Source organism: Numida meleagris, chromosome 4, assembly GCF_002078875.1.
Source record: "Numida meleagris isolate 19003 breed g44 Domestic line chromosome 4, NumMel1.0, whole genome shotgun sequence".
Classification (NCBI taxonomy): domain Eukaryota; kingdom Metazoa; phylum Chordata; class Aves; order Galliformes; family Numididae; genus Numida; species Numida meleagris.
The window spans coordinates 72,725,175-72,745,639 of NC_034412.1; the positions used below are offsets into that span (position 1 = coordinate 72,725,175).

General features: G+C 36.4%; 1 protein-coding gene across 6 annotated transcripts in view; it reads left to right on the plus strand.

Moving 5' to 3' along the window:
* The window catches only part of CORIN (corin, serine peptidase), a 129,467-nt gene that overhangs the window by 29,289 nt on the left and 79,713 nt on the right, over positions 1-20,465 (plus strand). For 5 of the 6 annotated variants that reach the window (XM_021393848.1, XM_021393846.1, XM_021393847.1 and 2 more), the window contains exon 4: positions 10,929-11,139. In XM_021393848.1, the coding sequence (XP_021249523.1) occupies positions 10,929-11,139 (211 nt within the window). Of the gene's footprint in view, positions 1-3,634; positions 3,723-10,928; positions 11,140-20,465 lie in introns of those variants that run through there. The other variant, XM_021393850.1, reaches the window with a different exon arrangement.

The following is a 20,465-nucleotide window of genomic DNA, read 5'->3' on the forward strand; positions in this document are numbered from 1 at the left end:
TACTGTAAATAACTATCACGCTCTGCCTGCAATTCTATTTTCACTCACTTACCAATCTTTACTCTTCAACCTTTCAGCCACACACTTGACTTTAGAATGGGAGACTCCCTCATTAGAAATAACTACAAAGTCACCATTGTTCCAGTTTTTAAAAGACATGCATGTGATTCTAGAGTTAATACATATGTACCTTAAAAATGTTTAAATGTAAAGAACAGAAATCTTTTCAGCTTTATGCCTTTTGCTTTTATGCATCCATTATGATTTTTTTAAAGGAATTGTTTCTTGTAGTTTAAACAGTTTTTTGTCAAAGTTAAATGACAAACTGAGCAAGAGGTCAAGCAACAAGTCATGTGCGAGCCTGTTATGAAACTTCCAAGGATGGTATCAGTGAAAACAAGGCATGTCCTAAGATAATTGGCTGAGAATTACAGTCAGTGACTTCCTATTCAGTTCTATCAGCTTCTCTGAAAAGTCAGTTATGTGGTTATTTCAACAAAAAGATGTTGTTGATAAATATTTTGTTCTATACTGTACTTACTGATCACAGTTTCAAAAAGCACACCTTACATCCTTTAGCTGTGTGTGATTTTATTTTTTATTAAAGTTGATCTCCTTTATGCTTCTGCATGGTCTGTTTTGGCTTACAATAGAGAGAGTGCAGCCAGCTTTAGAGATAGAGCTGTCATTAGTATAAAATAGTAAGATCTAGGCTATTGTCCAAAAGGAATGTCAAAGCACTGTTACAAAAGAAAGCATTTTACAGTCACTGCCACTTTTCATAATCATGTGAAATCCAAGAACAACATAATGAGTAACATGATCTGAAATCATAATGAGGATGGGAATTCGAAAAAGTGATAAATTCACCAATACTCTTCAAGATTTATTCAGCTATTAATGTGTATGCAAAGTGTTTGTTTCCTCTTTATTGCAACTGATTAGTAAAAAATCCGAATTACATTCTCCAGTGAAATAAAATAATAGAAGTTTAGACTAGAAATTAGGAAAAACTTCTTTCACCAGATGAGTAGTGCAGCAGTGGAACCCATTACACTTGCAAGCTGTGAGATCTTCATCCTTAGAAATTTCCAAAACTCAGCCAGACAAAGCCATGGCTGACAGTGTGCTGGTAATAATCTCAGAGTAGCAGGTTGGCTAGAAACATCTGAGGATTCTTTACACCAGTACTTCTGTAATTACAGGGTTTACAAACAATCATTTTTACATTGTGGGTAAAATACAAACAACACATGTGACTAAAAAAAAAAGAAAAATTAACATAGCATCTTGTTTAGGTACATTTGAGATAATTTGTCCAAATTTTTATGGGAAAGCTTGGCATTGCTTTCTGTGTAATTAACATACAGAAGTAAACAAAGAACTCGCAGAGACAGCATTGAGGGAAGCTATATGTAATTTATTAGTGCAATTATATAAAAGAAACAGACTTTTAATTCTGGGAAGAGGAGATTAAATACAAGTATTTAAAAATCCGAGTTTGCACAAGCAACTTGCAAACATCATGTTTATAAGCCTTAAATGCAACTAAACTTATATACGTACAGTAATAGGGAAACTTCATGAAAATTATGTTAGGCTCTTAGACACCTGTATATTGATCTGCTCCTTTCACACACACTCATAGAAAAAAATAACAACAAAAAACCTGGTGTTTTTTTTGACCACTAACTCCTCAGGCTGTGAAAGTTTATCAACATTCTTCTTTGTTCACATAACAATCAAATAGAATAATTGGAACTCTAAGGTATGATTCCACTGATGTTGATAGCTAAGCTTGTCTATGAACTCTAATTGTAGAAATATTTTTAAAATGTGATACCCAAAAGAAAGTGCAGTGATTCAGACAGGAGAGTCAGAAGCAACCCCTCAGAACAAAGAAAGGGCCCAGGATGTCCTACATCATACTCAGCAAAATATACTATAACAAATGTGCAATGATATCCAGAAGATCTAGGCTGCAGTATTTCTCTTTAAAGCAAATTGACTTTTACAGACAGTAGCTGTGGAAATCTTCCACAGGGAAAAGAAATTGAAATATATTAGACTGATAAGTCTGTTGTTAGTCAGTTAAATCAGTCCTTCCTAAGCCAGATCCTCAGTACACCAGGATCTTGCAAACCACCAAACAGGAAATGGCAGTTTGCTAAGCGTAGATTTCACATACTTGCAGTGTTTTGCTTAGGAAGTGAGGTGCTGCATTTTGCCCCTAGTTTCTAGACAAATCTCATAGGAAGGCTGAAGTAGGGTTTGCTTCATTAGTTTTGTCTGAAAGTGAGGTAAGCACTAAGATATCACTGTGAGGTATAGTTGGAAAAAGGATCCAAATCTCCTACCAAAGAGACCAGAAGAACAATTTGACTACTCTTGAGAGTTAATTAACCAGAGACAAATGGGACAGCTCAAGTACACTCTACTACTGTGCTGACCTATTCACAGCCTGCTTGAATAGCCTGTTGAATATCTCAACCATTGTAAGTCTTTTACAAAGCATTGTTTTGTTTTGAATGTAACAGTACTGATACATAATTAATTGTTGTCCATCAAGCTAACATTCACGTTCATTTATTGAAAACACATGTTAAAAAAGAATCATCTGAATGCCTGGTGCCATGGGTCCTGTGGAAGCTAGCATTTATTTTACACCCTCACCCCTTTATTTTTCAACAAAGCTCATCAATAATAGTAATGTAATAAATACATTATACAAAACAATACAACAATACAAAACAATAGCAAAATGCAGTCCAGTAGTCGCTAATGATTGACCTAATCCTAAAATTAATTTCATGTTGTGCCTTTCGTTTATTTAATAGTAGGTTCTTTGAAATATGTCTCCAATTAAACTAAAGAATCTCAATAAAATGGCCATTAGGAAATAGCTAATCAAAATACCAGATCTGGAATACAGGCCAGGTCACACCTCATGGGGGTAGGCACTCAGGCTCACCTTTGACTAATGAATTTACCTGCTCTCAGCTGTTCCTGCCTAAGGGATTAAAGAAGCAAGTCTGTTCCTCAGCCAAGAACGGAAATGTCTAGAAGTGTCCGAGTGAAAGAAGTGGAGCTCCAAAAATGAAATGACTTATTGAGAAGTCCAACTTTCTGCAATATCTCTTGGTCAGTAGAATAAATGAGTTAGAGTTTATAACTGTACCAAGCTCTTAGCAAAAAGTGTTTGATGCAGACTGGATGTGGTGTTTCATAACTTCATCTGTACAGCAATCCACAGATTACCTTTAAAAAAAGAAATTACAGTAACATTTAAACTCTGATCTAAAATAAGAGTTATATGTCCCTTATGACTAACTTTCTCCCTGTGACCTGGGAGATAATGAACTGTTTTTCTGTCTGCTGCTGGTGGTCAGTGTCCTTTGGTAACTATGGGGCTGAGAATCACTCATTCCTTTTGAACTGTATAATTCATTAGCTGAGCTAGGTTAAAAGCACAGCAATTATTTTCAGCTAGCCTTGGAGTTTTATTTCTATTTTAGATCTGCTGAAGAGGTTTGTTGTTCAAAATCTTATCACCCTTCTACCCCATGTGTAATCTATTGAGTCACCTGGGCTTCATTTAAGGATTAATGCTGCTGAGAAAGAGATCCCACTCCTTTTGCTCAGAGCCAAGCAGTGCTGTATGCTTCACATGGTGCTATTTGCTGGCTCCCTGAAGAGGTGACTCAGCTGTAATACAGGCTAAGGTAACTCTTGGCTGGTTTAGCACAAAAGTTGTTGTAAGTGTGTCTTATCAATTGTGGTTGTGGCATTTTGGCATTTTAATGGAGTACATAAAAACAAAATAATTGTCAAAACAATTATTTAACAACTCAAACTTATATACAAGTAGGCAATAGTCTTCTTTCAGCAGTTTAAAAAGGAGTTATCTCATTTTGAGCAAAAGATCATATGCGCCTACTAGTTGTAAAGATGTCCTGAACTATCAGAGCCCTGGACTGGTATACATACTTTCTAAATATAATTATGGTGACCTGTCTTGGTCTGTGTTTTTTTTCTGTGCTCTTATTTTATGCATTTTAAAGCTTTGGTACATTTCAGCACATATATGGAAGATTTAATTGTCTGTCAGATATCAAATATCAATATCAGTGATACAAAATCTTCACAACTAACGTATAGAGCACTTTTTTACTATCTTTAGGTAATTTCTGAGTAATTAGTTTTAAATATGAATCCTATTCAACATAGTGGTTGTCACAGCACAAGCCCTTTTATTCTTATGTTTAAACAAAGTGGGCATTATTGTTTTGGGTTGACCTCAGATGGCTGTCAGGTGTCCATTCAGCTGCTGTCTCACTCCCTCCTCCTTGACAGGATGGGGGGAAAACATAAGTGGAATATCTTGTGGGTTGAGCTAAAGACTAGGTGACCACTTACCATCTGTTGTGCCAGACAGAACAAACTCAACATGGGAAAGATAAATTGAATTTTTTGCTATTTAAAAAAAGAGTTGAATGGTGAGAAACAGACAAAAACAAACAATCTTCATCCTAATGTATCTTTCTTTGCAACTGCTCACCTTTACTCCCTCTTTCTTGACTTCTCCTCCTTGATGTGAGTGGAATGGGTTATGGTGAGTGAGTGTTGCTGTCAGTTCATAACAGCTCCTTTCAGGTGCTCCTTCCTCCTTATGCTTCTCTCCTGCTCCAGTATGGAAACAGTTCCACAGACTGCAGTCCTTCTAGAACATTTTCAACATGGGTGCCCTATTTGGACTGCAGTCTCTTGGGATAAGCCTCCTCCAGTGTCAGTTCCCCATGGGCTACAGTTCCTTCTGGGCACAGTCATGTGGGGAGTCTTATGCGGTGTGGAAATGTGCTCCACTGTGCCTCTCTTCATGAGCTGCAGAGAAATTTCTGCTTAACAGTTCTCTTCCATGGGTTGCATAATTTCTGCTCTGATGTTTGGAGTACCTCTTCTCCCTCATTCTTCTCTGACCTTGGTGTTTGCAGGATTATATCTCACGGATGTTTTTTTTTTTTTTTTTTTCCCCCCAGTAACTCTCCTTTGCAGCATTTTGTTCCTTCGCAAACATGCTTTCTCAGATATGCCATCAATTTTGGTGGGGCCAACCATGCCCTGTGGTGGGGCCATTGGAGCTGGCAGTATCTGGCTTAGGGCAGCTCTGGACTTGCCTCACGGAGGAGCCCTTCAGCCCCCCCATTGCAAACACCTGGACACCTTCACATAATGCTGAGAAAGCTGTGAAAAATAGGCAAGGTTAATCTTGCCAATGCTGCTGTTTCTTGTGGGAAAATGTTGCCGTTCTTCCTCCGGAAAACACATGTATCCTTTTTATTTTCTTTGGTAACGTAATATGAACAAGTTAGTTGGTGTTTTCTGTTATGTACAATATGTGCTGAAAAAGAAGAACTTTTCTGAGACTGTGGAAAAATGTGAAGAAGGATCTGAGAATGTATTCAGACTGGAGCAGTAACCCAATGTACACACTCGGCAGCTATGCTGTCCCTCATGTTAGGAAATGGAGGCTGCTGGGAGTTGTGGAAATTATGTTTTCAACTCAATGTTAATATGAAAAAATTGCAGAGACTGTGTTTTTATTGTGAAATAGTTGTTTTTAACTAATGACACTTGAACTAAGAAAACAACGTGTAGATTTCCCTACTGAGCTGATTCCAAAGGAGAGGTTGTCGTTCCTGGCATCTATTGAAATGGGACAGAAGAAAATCACTGACTGGGCCACTTTTCCTGAGTTATGGAAAAAACATCTGAAATACAAGATCAGAGGTTCTGTCCCAGGTGGACTGTACAAGACAGGGAGGCTAAGGAAATCTGACTTCCATTTTAATTGGAATGAAAAATGTACCAAGATCACACAGTAAATTAAAAGAAGTATTAAAATTTTTGAAGGCAGTAATAAGTTTTGGAAACAAGTTTTGCTGGAAAGACCAGACTCTTGGTGGAGTGCTGTGCTCCTTTGATCTGCAGGAAAAGTCCATGACGATCTGGATATGCAATAGCAACAGAGCAGAAGAAAAAAAGGATGTATCTTAATATACCTCACATATGAGATTGTGAAATCAAGCAGAATTGCAAGACCCTACGAAGGTCAGAAGAACACGGCAATTCGTACAATTTGGGGAAAAAAAATTGATTTGATGGGGAACATTCCCATATCAAGAAGTCTACAGCTTGCTATAGGCAAGCTAGACAGGTTTCTAAATTCGAATGGATGTTCAGTTGATTTTGCTCTTTTTAATGGGATTCTTAGGGATTTCAGGACACTTAAAGATGAGATTTCATAGAATCATAAGGGTTGAAAAGACTGTGAAGATCACCTAGTCTAACCGCCAAGAGATGGTTGGTAGAGATTTTGCTATGAAAGAGCCAGGTGAATGTTGCTTGGTTTCCTGGTTTCAGCAGAGATGAATTCTCTCTCACAGGCAGTGAATTTATGGCCTTCAACTGTGAAATTTAGTGCTTACAGTGTACTAAGATAAGTTCTGTAGCAAAGCAGGCGGTGATCGCCGCTGCCTTGGCAGCTTACTGCCACTGTTTCACTTTCCATAAGCCTCTTAAAGGTGTTCTGTAATAGTTGCTCTGAATAAAAAGAGTATTTTCTAAGGGGAGTATCAGCAAAAAAGATCTGGGATTTGAAAAGCAGGCTGTCTACTTTCATCTTCAATTAAAATTTACCTAACCCTTTCAGAACACTTTATGGCGCTGGGCAATGATGCACATTCTGCAAAAGCATTCCTTCAGCTGCTGTGAGCAGGCTCTGTTCTTACCCACAGATAGCTAACTCATTCCCAGGTCTTAGAAAGGATGTTTTTGCTGCCACAAAGCTATTCAGATTAATGATCTAACCTAAATGAGCTGATTATTTTTCTCCCCTGCTTCTCAAAAAAAAAGAAAAGAAGAAGGAAAAAAAAAAAGGGCAGCATAGAGGAAAGGCTTTTTTTTTGCTCAGAGCTGGTTCGTTCCATGGCCTCAAAAAGAAGTGAGAACCGCTATTGAGTGAGAGATCATGCCATGTTAGAAGAAGCCTGAGTGTTTTAAAACTAAAGCTATCATTCAGGCTTGAGCTGCATTTCCAGTTGTGTTTCTTTGAGACTGCCGTAAGTGTTGCCTTTTGGGGAAGGAGTGTAGGTAGTTTTTTCAAGCAGCTCAGTTCTCTGGTCCAGTTCACTCATGTAGCTGTGCAGGAATAGTCCATAAGCAATACAATCTGGGAACAATCCAAAGAGGGGAAAAGGAAAGGAAAAATATGTGGTTTACATTAATTTAAGCAGCACTGAATACGAAACCACAGACTTGTGTTGCAGTTGTTGGAGTGGAAGGAAGTCCTTTTGTTGCCAGTTCAGTCTGTTTGGCAATAGCCATGGACAAGCAGGAAACTCCTCATTTAGATGAATGTCAGAAATGACCCATATAATTAGGTGCCATGCTGCTCTGATCAGCAGCTTTTTCACATGTTGTTGTTCCTATTCACTGCTCATTTTTCTCCCATGTAGGTAATGCCAGAAGTAGTTAATGTGCCTTGTACTCACTGTAATTAATGAATCTTTACTGGAGAAAGGAAGCGAATAAGTTGAGGCTTTTCTACACCTGTATGATGTTTTTCTTCTTTTCTGGACTATGACCTGCTTGACTGGGAACATGTTTAATATTAACATGTTATACCATCAATTGGATTTATTCATGTATATGATTAGCATTCTTGCAATGGAGAGAAGTGTAGTTTATAACATACACTTCGTCCATACAAGTGGAGCAGAATTTAGTAATTTGATTAAATATTTATGCATTTTGAAATGTACGGCATACCTTTCTTATTTCTGTGGTTTTGTCAATGCAAGACTTTTTCATCATTCAGAATTTCTGTTTATTTTAAAAAAATTACTGTTATTTGTACCAAAATTGATTTTTTCATTAACTGTACCATTTTTATCTGAATACTATTCTTCATTAAATAAGCTGTTCCTTTTACATTTATTTAAAAAGACTTTTCTTCTACTTTTAATGGCTTTTAACATAAAATATTCCTTGCTCTGTGTCTACATCATTGTTTGCCAACATACTGAGCAATTCTGGCACTGAGCAGGCTTGGCTGTCTGAAAGATAGGTTCTACCTGTCACAAGCTATTGGGCTTGATACAAGAATTAATGGAAGGACTTGTTTATGCAAATGATCAGAATAAAGAATCTCTAAGTTCTCTTCTGGTTGCAGTTTGGGTGAAACAACGTTGTTTTGAAATAGTGTGTTACTCAAAGTATAATCAACTAATGCAGTTGCGTGACACTTGAGGGGAGATTGGAAAATTCAGTAAGGTCCCCTGCAAAACTTCAAGACTTTGCCTGTTACTGGGTTAGAGTTCTGAGGGCTAGCTTGGAACAGGCTGTGCATTTGTGCTCTGTAGGTCTGTGCAGTGTAAGTGAGCCAGTGGGGTGCTTCTCCTGAGCTAATTAGTCCTATGCAAAACTAAACATGTGAGAATGCAAAGTGTATTTCCTTATCTGCTAGAGAAGCTGTTTGAGACTGTAGCATTTGCTGTTCTTACTGCAGTTAGAATGTGGGATGTATATGATGACACTGTGATGAAACAATTGCTATTACCCTGAAACTATTCTTTCTGTGGAGAATATGTACTTTGTGCAGTTACACTTCTAGTGTATTTTAAAGGCTGGATGAAAGACGTAACAAATAGAGGTGCTGGGCTGAGAACCTGTGTTAAAAAGATGAGGCTATAACTAACCCATGCATCTACTTTCCAGGAGAGTGGTCTAGGATGTGGACATGCATGGGATAAATACAGCAATTATGCTGTACAGGAAAGCAAGATGCATGAAAATGATGATGAATCATGAATTTCTTTGTTACAAGGGCACATCCTGGGCTTAGTCCCTCCTTCCATCGATCTTATTTTAAAAAGTTCTTGTATAATTACTATAAAATTTCATCTTTAGTGCTCTGTTATCCAGCCATGGAGCACTCCTTAAAGATCAGGTGGGTTCATGGAATTTCACATCTCCTCTGTCAGGAGTGTGCAAATTTTAAAAGATCCAAAGTAGCCCAGAGCATGATCTTAGCAGGGACTATTTTTCCATTGTGCCTCAGGAGATAGGTGGTAGTTTTGCAAATCATTTTGTTGAAATTTCACTTTTGGAAAGTCCTGTGTGCCACTCGTTCCTCCAATTTAGGATAATTTAATATATTTAAATAACTTCAATGTGATTATTTTGTGAGAGGGGGAGACTCAGAATTTTGCGTCAGTGTATTTTCCCCTAACCATGGTTTTCCTCTAACCTAGCCTCAGGAAAACAATGTAGGCAAGAAATGACTGTGATGAGGTTAGTGGTTTAAAGACTTTTGTCTGTAAAATCTTCAATATTTTTATATTTAAATCAGAACTTTTTTGTTTTCACGTCACATTTTTCCAAGTAATGAAAATGTTCTTAAAAAAAGAATCTTTGCAATACAAGTAAATGGAAAAGAATGTATTAAAGTCCCAAGTATTTAAAAAAAAAAAAAAGAAGAAGAGTTTTCATAGAAGATCGAGGTACGGTGTAAAAGTCACAAAGTGAGTAGTTATAAAAGAGATGGCAGAACTCTGGTATCTTTCAAAACTAATCTGTTTGTGATTATGAAGTGAGTTTCTATCACTGGTGTTATTTTTCAGAAATACCTGTAGCACTTCAGAGGCAGACTTACTGAATGGTTAGAGTTGCACCCTGTGTACTTTACATCCCCAAGTCTTATCAAGACCAGAGGTCAGGTGCAGGTGTCCCAAACAAAGCATGTAGAAAGCCAGTTCCAAAAATTCTGATGATGGAAAGCTCCTACCCCATTCAGTGCTACCTCTGTCCAGTTTGCTCAAATAATCAGAAATGCTAAAGCTCAAATGCTCTTAAGAGTTGTCACCTTTCAGAAAACTAGAATTGATACAGCCATTTAGCATGGGCATGATCCTTTACAACATGATTAGTGGCAGTCTGGTCTTGAGAGTGAGCTGAGATCCCTGCTTATTGCACAAAGTTAATGTGCTCTGAGTACAAAAAAATTATGCCAAGACTTGACTGGATAGCCTCACGGAAGTGCCTTCATCAACTCAGGAAGTTTTCAAAAATGTCAGATTTTATCAGTTTGTTCTTGTTTAAAATTCTGAAATTGATGTATGGTTTGTGAAACTCACTTTTAAGAACTTCATGTACTAAGTTAACCTGCTGATCACACACTGCTGAGGTAGGTTGCTGTGTATGAGATGGCATGGACAGAGAATTGCTCTCGTAGGTCAGGAGTGGTACAATGACAGTTTAGGACAAGGCAAGTGGCAACCATTAAAGCAAGATAATTCTGTGCTGATAAAGTAAAGAAGGAAGACTATGAAGGGAAAACCATCATGCTGGGAAATGTAGGTAAGCAAGTTGATTATTTTGGCAGGAAAGCTGCCAAAATTGGAAAAAAGAAGAAAAAAAAAAAAGAGAGAAACTTTGTGGAAACATCAAAACCAGAGCAGCTTCAGAACTCAGGTGGCCTTCATTTTTTTTGGTACAACTTCCATTCTTATTAGTTTCAGCCAAAATTGGCTGTATCCAAGTTATTCTTATGGTGGGTTTAATTCATCCAACCTGTATCAGAAAGAAAATGGTTTTATTTCTTGTACAGTTTTGTAGAGGGTCAGAGGATTGTGAAACATATAAGTTTAGTTGCTTTTCCAAGGTAACATACCAAGTTTCTTTTAATTCTTTTTGGTTTTAGGTACTTATTTTTGAACAATGCTGTGATAGCACTTTGGAATGACACCTTATCTGTGAGGAACAGACACTGCTTATATTATATATGCTGACTGGTCAATTCAGTATATACTTTGAACCAACTATTAAATGCCGATACTTTTTGTTCTAAATATATTGTTTTGATTTCACAGGTGCCTGCATAAATATCACCAACAGCCAGTGCCAAATGCTGCCATATAACTACACCACTCCAACTTCAGTTTTTTCCATTGTCAAAAGTATTGAGATGGAAAAGTTCCTGAAGTTCTTCAGTTATCTCAGTCGTCTCAGCTGCTATCAACACATCATGCTGTTTGGCTGTAGTCTTGCTCTTCCTGAATGCATCAGTGACGGTGATGACAGGTATTTGGAAACAAAAATTGGTCAGTGACGAGAGCCAACTGTGGTAAAACATTCTCTATTAATCAGACAAGTGCAGATCCCAACTAAGCCCATGACCTTCTCACTGTAAAACTTCTGTCTGTCAAAGGTGTTCACATTTCTGTCAGAATAAGCCAACTGAAGTGAGATTCTGTTAGAGGAGTGTTGCCAGTGTACTGAATAAAAGTGTGATACCAGAGTAGTCAGGTTTATTTTCTTAAGAAGAGGTCCAAAATTGTACCTCATCTCTCCAAGCTGTACGGTCCAAAATGGAATGCTTTGTAACAATAAATGCCTTAGATGTTTAAAACATTGACAAAAAAAGTGTGGCAGATACTGGTTAAATTAAAATTTAAATCAGGCAAAGCAGGTTTTTGTTTTTAAGGCAACAGTCATTTCAATTCTTGTTAGTCTTTTCCTTATGAAAATTTTATCTTTTAAATACATTTTATGGTGTTAGATTAGCAGGATGTATTCAGAGTGACATAAACTTGGGAAGATTAAGAAGCATGTCTTTATTTCTGCATTTATATAGTTACACAGCATTAGTATCATGGGCATGCACTTTTTTCATTCAGTTTACTCTGAAGTAGAGTGAATGAGTTTAGCAGTGCTAAAATCAACATATGGTCCAAAAGGAAAAAGTGTTGTTTTTTTTTCTTATACACAGTCTTTCCGATGCTTCTGAAGGGTGAAAGAGTGAGGGAAGAGTTCTTTCTCCTTACTTCATTACCTGAAAAACTCAGAGGAAGAGAATATTGCAATTCAAAAAGCAATTCAGTTAATATAACTAAGAAGCTGAAAGCTCTGCAGTTTAGAAGAACAGGGATAGGATACTTATGAAAAAGCAGTTTTACGTTTTAGGTAAGCAGATCTATGATATAGTTGCTACTGAACGTCCAAGTCTAGGAAACATACCTGCTGTTTCCATCACAACAGAATCTATGAACCCTGCTTAGCTCATTTCGGTTCTCTTCTCACCCCAGCTCAGAACTAGAATCAAATAAATGGAGAAGTGAAAGGATAGAAGTTTCAGCTTTCCTTTTCAATTTCTTTGCTGAAGATAACTTTCTTGCAGGGCTTACGTTGTGACAGCTAATTTAAAAAGAAAAAAAGAAAAAATATTAAGCTGAAGTTTGGAACATGCAGATTTTTGCTGTGGTTTTGAGTAGCAACCAAAATATTTTGAGATTGAAGAGTATGAATATTTTGTATGAGTATTTTTTCCCCACAGCAGCAACTTTCTCCCATTTATTTTTAATATCAAAGATGGGACTGGATTTCCAAGCCTAGGTTTATGTTATAGAGATCACAATGCCTCCTTTGATTCTTATTTTAACACCATTTTTTTTCTGGAAACCGTTCTGGATCCTGCAGATGGATTGGGAAGAATATCTAATGTGAGACCATAAATGATGCAGGCTTACATTAAAATCTGACTTTAAGAAATCATATGTCTTCAGAGTGTGTCATGGGTGACACTGAAAATGAAGGCTGAGTGGCAATCACAGGAAGAACTGTGAGGTGGATTGACGGAATGCTGGTTTGTTAAGTCTGGTTTGAAAAACATGAGGTGCATTAGTTAGCTTGTGTTCTTTTTAAAGAGACTTTTTTTTTTCTGTAAGGAGTTGAGTGATTTTAGTGATTACAGTTTATTTTGTAGAACCCAATTGCAGGTAAACCAGTATCCTTTAAACACAAGAATAATGATTTAAAAAGTGTCATATCTTTATTTTAGAAGTGATTTCCTGTATTTCTACCCATTGATCTCAGTTTTTTAAAACCAGACTGCGCTATTAATTTTACTCATTATTTGCATGATTTATTTATATTAAAAAATGAGGTCTGTAGTGTTCCATGGTTTGTTTCTGTGTTTAATTTGATATATACTTAAATGTTTTGTGAAACCATCCTAATGTCAGTACTTGTTGAACAGTGAACCTGAAGCAAGAGGTTTTGCCTTTACTGAGTATTTATGGAATCAGAACATATTTTTATTTCAATTTCTTTCTTGTCAGTATGCTTCTTATTTGTATTGGCAACCTGTATTGACTTTACTGTGTCAGCATGAACAGGGAATATTTGAATAAAAAAAGTCAAGTTGGAAACTTTGAGGTTACTTAAGAGTTATTATTGTAAAAATCCAAAAGATGAGATGATTTAAAATAAGTAAATCTCATTTTCAGAAAGAGTCTAGACAACTTCAAGAGAAACAGATATAATACCTGCATAAAGTAGTTATTTAATACCTCCCTCTAGACCTCAGTAATAATTCATCTTAATGAGACAAGTCAAAAGTAAATGAAGTTTGGAAATTCTGTCCATGAATCTGGAGTGACTCAGGAGAAATCCCTTTGTTGGTATGAAAAGCTCTTGGAATAATAAGGGAAACTCATTTTGTATGTGTTGAGCACAAATACAAAAAAGGAAGAGACGCATGTTCTACGTCTGTTAAACAGGGTCATTTGGTAAATATTAGGAACATACTGAAGGAGTCTGGATGAGCAGAAGAACCACTGTAAAAAGACTCTGAGGATAATGAGCAGGGATAGGTCCACATGCTGTAGCCCTTTTTTGGAAATAAGACTTTTTTTTTTTTTTTTAGCATACAGTATCATAAAACATATGCTAGTATACAGAACAGTTGTTACTGACGTTGTCTCTAGTTCCTCCCGTGAATTACTGCTGCTTCATTCTAACTGACAGAGCATCTCTGATAATAGTATCTATTGATACATCTTTGTTTTATAGTGCAATTGCTTCAAATTTATGTAAAACATAATTTGACAAATGTTGCTTACACAGCAGAGAAGAAATGTGAACCATGTGATGCTCAGATGTGTATTCTTAGGTATTGCTGAGTGAATCTGTTGGCAGCTTCAGCCATGGGAGCAATAATTATAACAATGTGCTACAAGAAGCAGCAAGAAGGGAAGTTACAAACACTAATCTTTAGTATCCAGTGTGCTGTTGTTACGCATCTTTGTTCTAATGTTTTAATTTATGTCTGTTTCATGTTTATCTTTCATGTGTTCATAAATATTGTTTTCATTATCACTTGAAGGAGATTAAGTTTCTGGGCAGGGAGCATCTTCAGTGCTTGTGCTATACACAGTGTAGTTATATTGATTCTATCTTACGAGGATGGATAGTGATAGGACAAGGGGGAATGGATTTAAACTGAGATAGGGGAGATTTATGTTAGATATTAGGAGGAATTTTTTCACACAGAGGGTGGTGACGCACTGGAACAGGTTGCCCAAGGAGGTTGTGGATGCCCTGTCTGTGGAGGCATTCAAGGCTAGGCTGGATGTGGCTCTGGGCAGCCTGGTCTAGTGGTTGGCAACCCTGCACTCAGCAGGGGGGTTGAAACTCGATGATCTTTGAGGTCCTTTTCAATCCAGGCCATCCTATTATTCTGTGATTCTATGATATACTGGAATTTCTGAATAATAATGCAACATTGTTGTTCTTAAAAATCATTCTTCTTTATCTTACTATGATGAGACTGAGGTGTGGCTGTAAAAAAAAAAAAAAAAAAAAAAAAAAAAAAAAAAAAAAACTTATATTTCATTCAAGAAACTGGAGGTACAATCAGCTACCCCTGCTATTTTAAAAATATAGTTGTATCTTTAAAAAGCTCATTTCCACTAAGGGTGAAGTTTGAAGTAGAATTAAGATCTGTGTGAGAATGGTATATGGGAAGTTGAAGTGCATTAAGGTAAAGCTATTATTTGCTCATAATTTGGGTAGAGCTTTTTATTTAAAAAGGTTATGAAACTTCTTCCTTCCTGAGTGAATGCATGAGATCTTTCCAGTATTACTTAAAAATCAGACTTACATAACCTGTCTTAACACAGTCCAGCAGTACTTCTAAGAGAACCCGACTGTACTGAAAATTGACAACTTATACTCATTGCTGTGTCTGAAATGTTCAAGGTAGTAACTTTTTCATTTTGGGTAGTATTAGTCTGCGATCTGTTGCCACCAATGACAACACTGGTACTTCATTTGTTGTAAAGAAAAACTATTCTCAAAAGAAAAACTATTCTCAGAGCTGTTGGTTATCATTAAGGATTTAAGCTAATGAGTTTTACTTTACCACTGGGAGTAGGCCAAAGGTCAGTAACTCCAACATAGTGCTTGTTTGTTTCTTTATAGCAGCTTGCTTGCACTGGATTCTGCAAGTTCTGCAGACTTAGAGCTTACAGAAAATATAATGTTTTAAAATTAGTGAAGTTTATAGTGGGTCAATCTATAACTGCACAATGCAAACACTCATTGAGTGGTACTTTCTAGTAATGCTTACGTTCAGTGAATACTCATGTTTCATCTAAAGGCTTGGTAAAATCAGCAAGCTATATAAGATCCTTAAGGCCTGCGTACATGGCTTATTTCAGACTGAGTGTTAGGAATAAATTTGAAGGCTATGGACTGTCATAGTCTAGTTGTCTTCTAAAAGCTTGATTAATTCCAGTAATCCCTAGTGTAGAAATGTGTTCCGGAAGGCAGAACAAATGCCTTCCATTGATATATCCCCACAGTATTAAATCTTTCAAGGTCAATCTTAATTTAAACTGCCATGAAAACAGTATTTGAACAATGTAAGTAGGGTAATATGCACTCAAGGTAAATTTCTCATGGACTTTTTATTTCTGCACCTGTTTACACACTGCTTTTTTCATCTCAGACATCTTTGAAAACAAAGTTGTGAAATCGTTTATATATAAAGTTAGGGCTCAAAGAGTCCATCTGAGATCTGAGCTTTTTATCTTGATTAAAATCTGCAAAATTACTTCACTCATGTACAAACACGCATTATTGCTTTTTTTGATTTTTTTTTTTTCCTTAGGTTCATTCTAAAGTAGAAAGTAGTGTAATTAAGAGAAAGTGTTTTCTTTGATTTTCAGGCTCTTTCTTGCAAAAGAGTTTGTCATGTCAATGTCTGTAAGTAACAAGATTTTTTGTTATGTAGTAACCTCCATGGGGCAAATAACAGTAGCCAGAAAAAGAGTCACTGAAACCTGAAGAGAGCTACATGATTGGTAGGGGCTAGGGGAAAATTGACCAGTGAAAACTGTGTTAATGGGGAAAATGTTGTACAAAGCCTTGAACAGTTTTTATGTAGTCAGCTACCCTTTGAAGTGTTGGAGATAGTGGGAAAGAGCTCATAGTGGGAAATTCAATTTTTTTTTTTTGCTCATTGTCTTTATCTATTTTCTGTAATTTTTAAAAGGAAAGAAAGTAAAAATGATTCATTTTCCATATGGGCATAAACTAATTTGAAATACTGTCCAGAAAGGAAATCCAGAAATCTGTGTGTCAGATTTCAACAATTGAAAGCAAATTTGAGGCAAGGAAAAGTCAAGAATCAAACTTCATAGAGCAAGAGATCTCAGCCTATCATATTTTGCATAAAATGTGAATGTCAGTGATATGACTGTTTTCCTTTTCCTGTTTCTGTGAACTGCCGTCTAGACTTAACGGTTTTTGTTTCTTCTGCTTCCAGTGAAATTGATTGTTTTTATTCATCTTCTTTTATTGTGACAAACATTTAGAAGTTAAAAATAATAATCGTATATACAAATAATTTCTTAGTGTTTCTTGATGCCTTTAGAGTATTTGTAGAAAATGTTAACTGAATTACATAGATCTTGTTCATGTAGCTTAAGAGAATTTTTTATAATAGGACTTTGAATAGGAAGCTATCAACATATCTATTTTTTGAAGTCCATAATCTGTTCAATTGAGTATGAATATATGAATATGTATGACTTTTGATAGGTATTCTATTCTTGCATGTTTCAGTCTCGTTTTAATCCATTTAATTTCAGTAACAAAAGCAGGCAAATATGCCAAGATAAAAAAGCAGCTGTTAGGAACTCAGAGTAATCAATCTGATAGGTGACCTGTGAGTTTTTGTAATGCATCTGTGCAGAGACGTCAAATTATAGTTGCAAAATTTTGCAGTTCTGTAACTTTTAAGAAGTGCTTAAATTTTACATGCTGGTGAAATGATGGTTTCTGAGTCGCTTCTAAGTAACTGTATTGAGAGAACCTCCTGGAAAGACAATAAGAATCCCCTAACAAAATCCTATTTGCTGTGATTTCATTGGAATTGCTGTTACCTGATTTAAAGCTACAGCACTGGTGACAATTTTTCTTACCATGACCCAAGTGCATTGCGTAGAGGGTGCTTTCAGAAGCATATAAAATGGCTACTGGTCATTTCTGAAGTTTGCAGTATGGCTCTTCACGCACTGTGAGAATTGCTTCATTCTTTCTTTTTGATGGTGCCTCTACAGACTAAGCAAGTCAGCATGACTCAAAGAGGCTATTCAGGCTAGATGTTTGACAATGGTTTTCTGTCAAGGAGATCTGTTCTATTCTTTAGCCTTGAAGTAGAAGGCTATTAATTCCAACTTTTATATTGTGAATAAAAGAGGTGATTTTTAAGAGATGAAGTACTTTATATCCAGAGAGTTTGAAATCATGTGTTTTTTTTTTTTTTTTTTTTTTTTTTTTTTTTTAAATCTTGCCATATCTTGCTTTAAAGTCGTTGGGAACATGACAGGCTGAGTACAAGAAAACCCACTGTTGTAAAATCTGTCTATGAATACATAACTGAGTTATAATCCAGCCCTTGGTTTTCAATGTATTTGTGGTTCATGTAAGCACAATTGTGACCACACAATTTGGAGATCCAGCTAATGAAAAACATATATTGTCAAATATTGTCATATAATGAACCCAGAACTTAGGGAGAAGGAGCGTGATATAGTTGTGAATGTTTGCCCACACAAAATTTGTGCTCTATCACTGTTACTCATTTTTGTGCCCTGTTGTTTTTAAACATTCTACAGGGGAAACTGATGTAACTGTTCCTGTTTAGCCAAAAAACTGAACACACACAAGCTGTGTTACTTGAGAAAGCCCAGGCAAGAAGAACATCTGCATGCTTTTTCCTTTCCTTTTGCACTTTGTATCAATTGATACGCCATCTGATAGCTATAATTTCACCAATTATTATAATTATAATAGCATAGTTTAATTCTTTCAGAAGTAGACTTTTGAGGATACAGTTGCTAATGGCAGCTAGTCAACATTTGGCATATTGAGAGAAACATTCAATAGCATTGCCTGCAGAATTTAAATAGCCAGTTTCAGCTCCAGTCTCTCCTCAAACTGATCATGCACTACTTCAGGGTGAAATAGAATTGACTTAGAGCAACAACAAAGTGAAATGGTTGGCAGGTGTAATGCGCAGGGATGAGGTTCAAAGTAGCAGTGATGTGTGTTTAGGATATCTGTCAAACAGCAATTTCTGTGCACTTTTGAAAACGTTTATGTACAAGAGCAAATGTCCTATACAAGGTCACGGTTGAAACCATGTATCAGTGAAAGCCATGAACACACCTGAATTGTTTTTGTACATAAAACACAATGAATCAACTTTTAGATCAAACTGAAAATTGAGTTAGTAATAAATGGATACATATGAGAGAAGAACATTACACTATGCAGGTTCAGAAAGTGACATAGTATTTGCACAGTGAAATTAATTACAAATCCTCAAAGCCCAACTCCTGCTCTGACTAAAGCTAACTGATCCAGAAAGAAAATTATACTGTCCCATGAACGGAACATGTTCTTCATGAGATACAAGTGAGACATTGCTGGTCTATGTCTGACTTCAAAGAAAGGAATACTCGCATATGTCGGAAAGTTTGGCATTAAACGTATTTCTAAGAAACAAATGAAAAAAGTTTAAAATAATGAATCATGTTACAACTGTAATAATGTAGCTGAAATTAGTGTTGCATTTTTACAGCGGCTTTCCTTTCAATGCAGCCTCTATTATTCATAAATAACGTTGTCCTTCATGTGTTATTTAACTAGTATTGTGTAGTTGTTTCTTACAAGGTAGAAAAAAATATGCTAAAGAGAATGTTAGCATTTGCATTATCCCTTAGAACTCAGTCCTTGAAGCCCACATATGATACTCAGTACTCATTTTTGGTTGAAGGCTGAGACACTGTAGTAGTGAGAAACAGAGTTCATTTTTCTAAAGAATGCAAGGGGAAATACAGATAAAGATGTGGGATTGGTCAAGATGCCTATATTTAAAATTGATTCATATGTTTTCATATATGACCCTTTCTTCAGATGTGTATAATTTTGGAGAAAAAATAAAGGGCACTAGTTACAATTTTTAGGTCTAACTTCTATAATCACCAGGAGTTTCTAGTGTCTTAAAGTATTCAAGTAATGGAACTTGAAATCTGGTATGGAGCTTGTGTTAATAAGTGGTAGGCTTTGTGCTACTGTTCTTGCAGGCTAGTAAAATTAGGGAAGTAGAATAGAATGTGTATTTTCTTCAGAATAATCTCCGCAATTTACTATTTTTATGAATTTTATGGGCCTATGGTTATGCGTACCAGAATTAATTCCCAAATTTTATCATGTAAGTCTCAGAAAAAAACATTACTCTTATGTCCTGAGTTGACAAGAGATTGATAGTAAAGTCTCTGAAAGCTTTTCTGCTAGGGTCATGGCTCAGATAGTGTTGAAGGAGCCATGAAAGACTTGTAACTGGGGCTGGCCCTGGAGCCACGTTACAGGCTCTCACATAAAAAGTCCTGAAAAGTCTTATCTCAAACTCTTTTACAGTACTGTGCCAGTAGATGGCAGATGCAGTGTAGGGGAAGGACAGATCAGGGACAAAATACAGGGAAATTAGGACAAAAATTAGAAACTGTGGAGAATATTTTCACCCTTTGAGAGATTTGTCCTTTTTCTGCCCATACGCAGTGGCTGTTTACAACTACTGACATGTGGTTGTACAGAAGGAAGGGATTACTTAAGAAATTAGTTTAAAAATTAAAAGCTAGAAAAGTAATTTAGAGCAGTAGACAATAGCATCCTGCCTTGGCCAAAATGATGTTGGTGGTCCATTGGGTGTGAAGGTAGCATTTGCCATAGCAAATGGCATCAAATTTGTACACAGAATTTCACCCTCTCCACTGATCTGATGTACTGGCCATGAGAACTTTCCCAAATCACAAAATAATCTGTCGAAGTGTGTGTGCTGGGGGGAGTTAAGGACAGAATAGATTTAAAAATGTATCAAGGAGTATTTTTTGAGACAATTTGGGTGCAGGAATATCCCTTTGAAAACATATTTCACAATGCTGCCTGAGGGATTTAAGAGAAGGGAAGGAGTCAGAAATGAGGAAGACCGATTATTTTATGATGTATATTTTACTGCTTGATTGCCTCCAGCCCAGTTGGTCTAACAATTTTCTCTG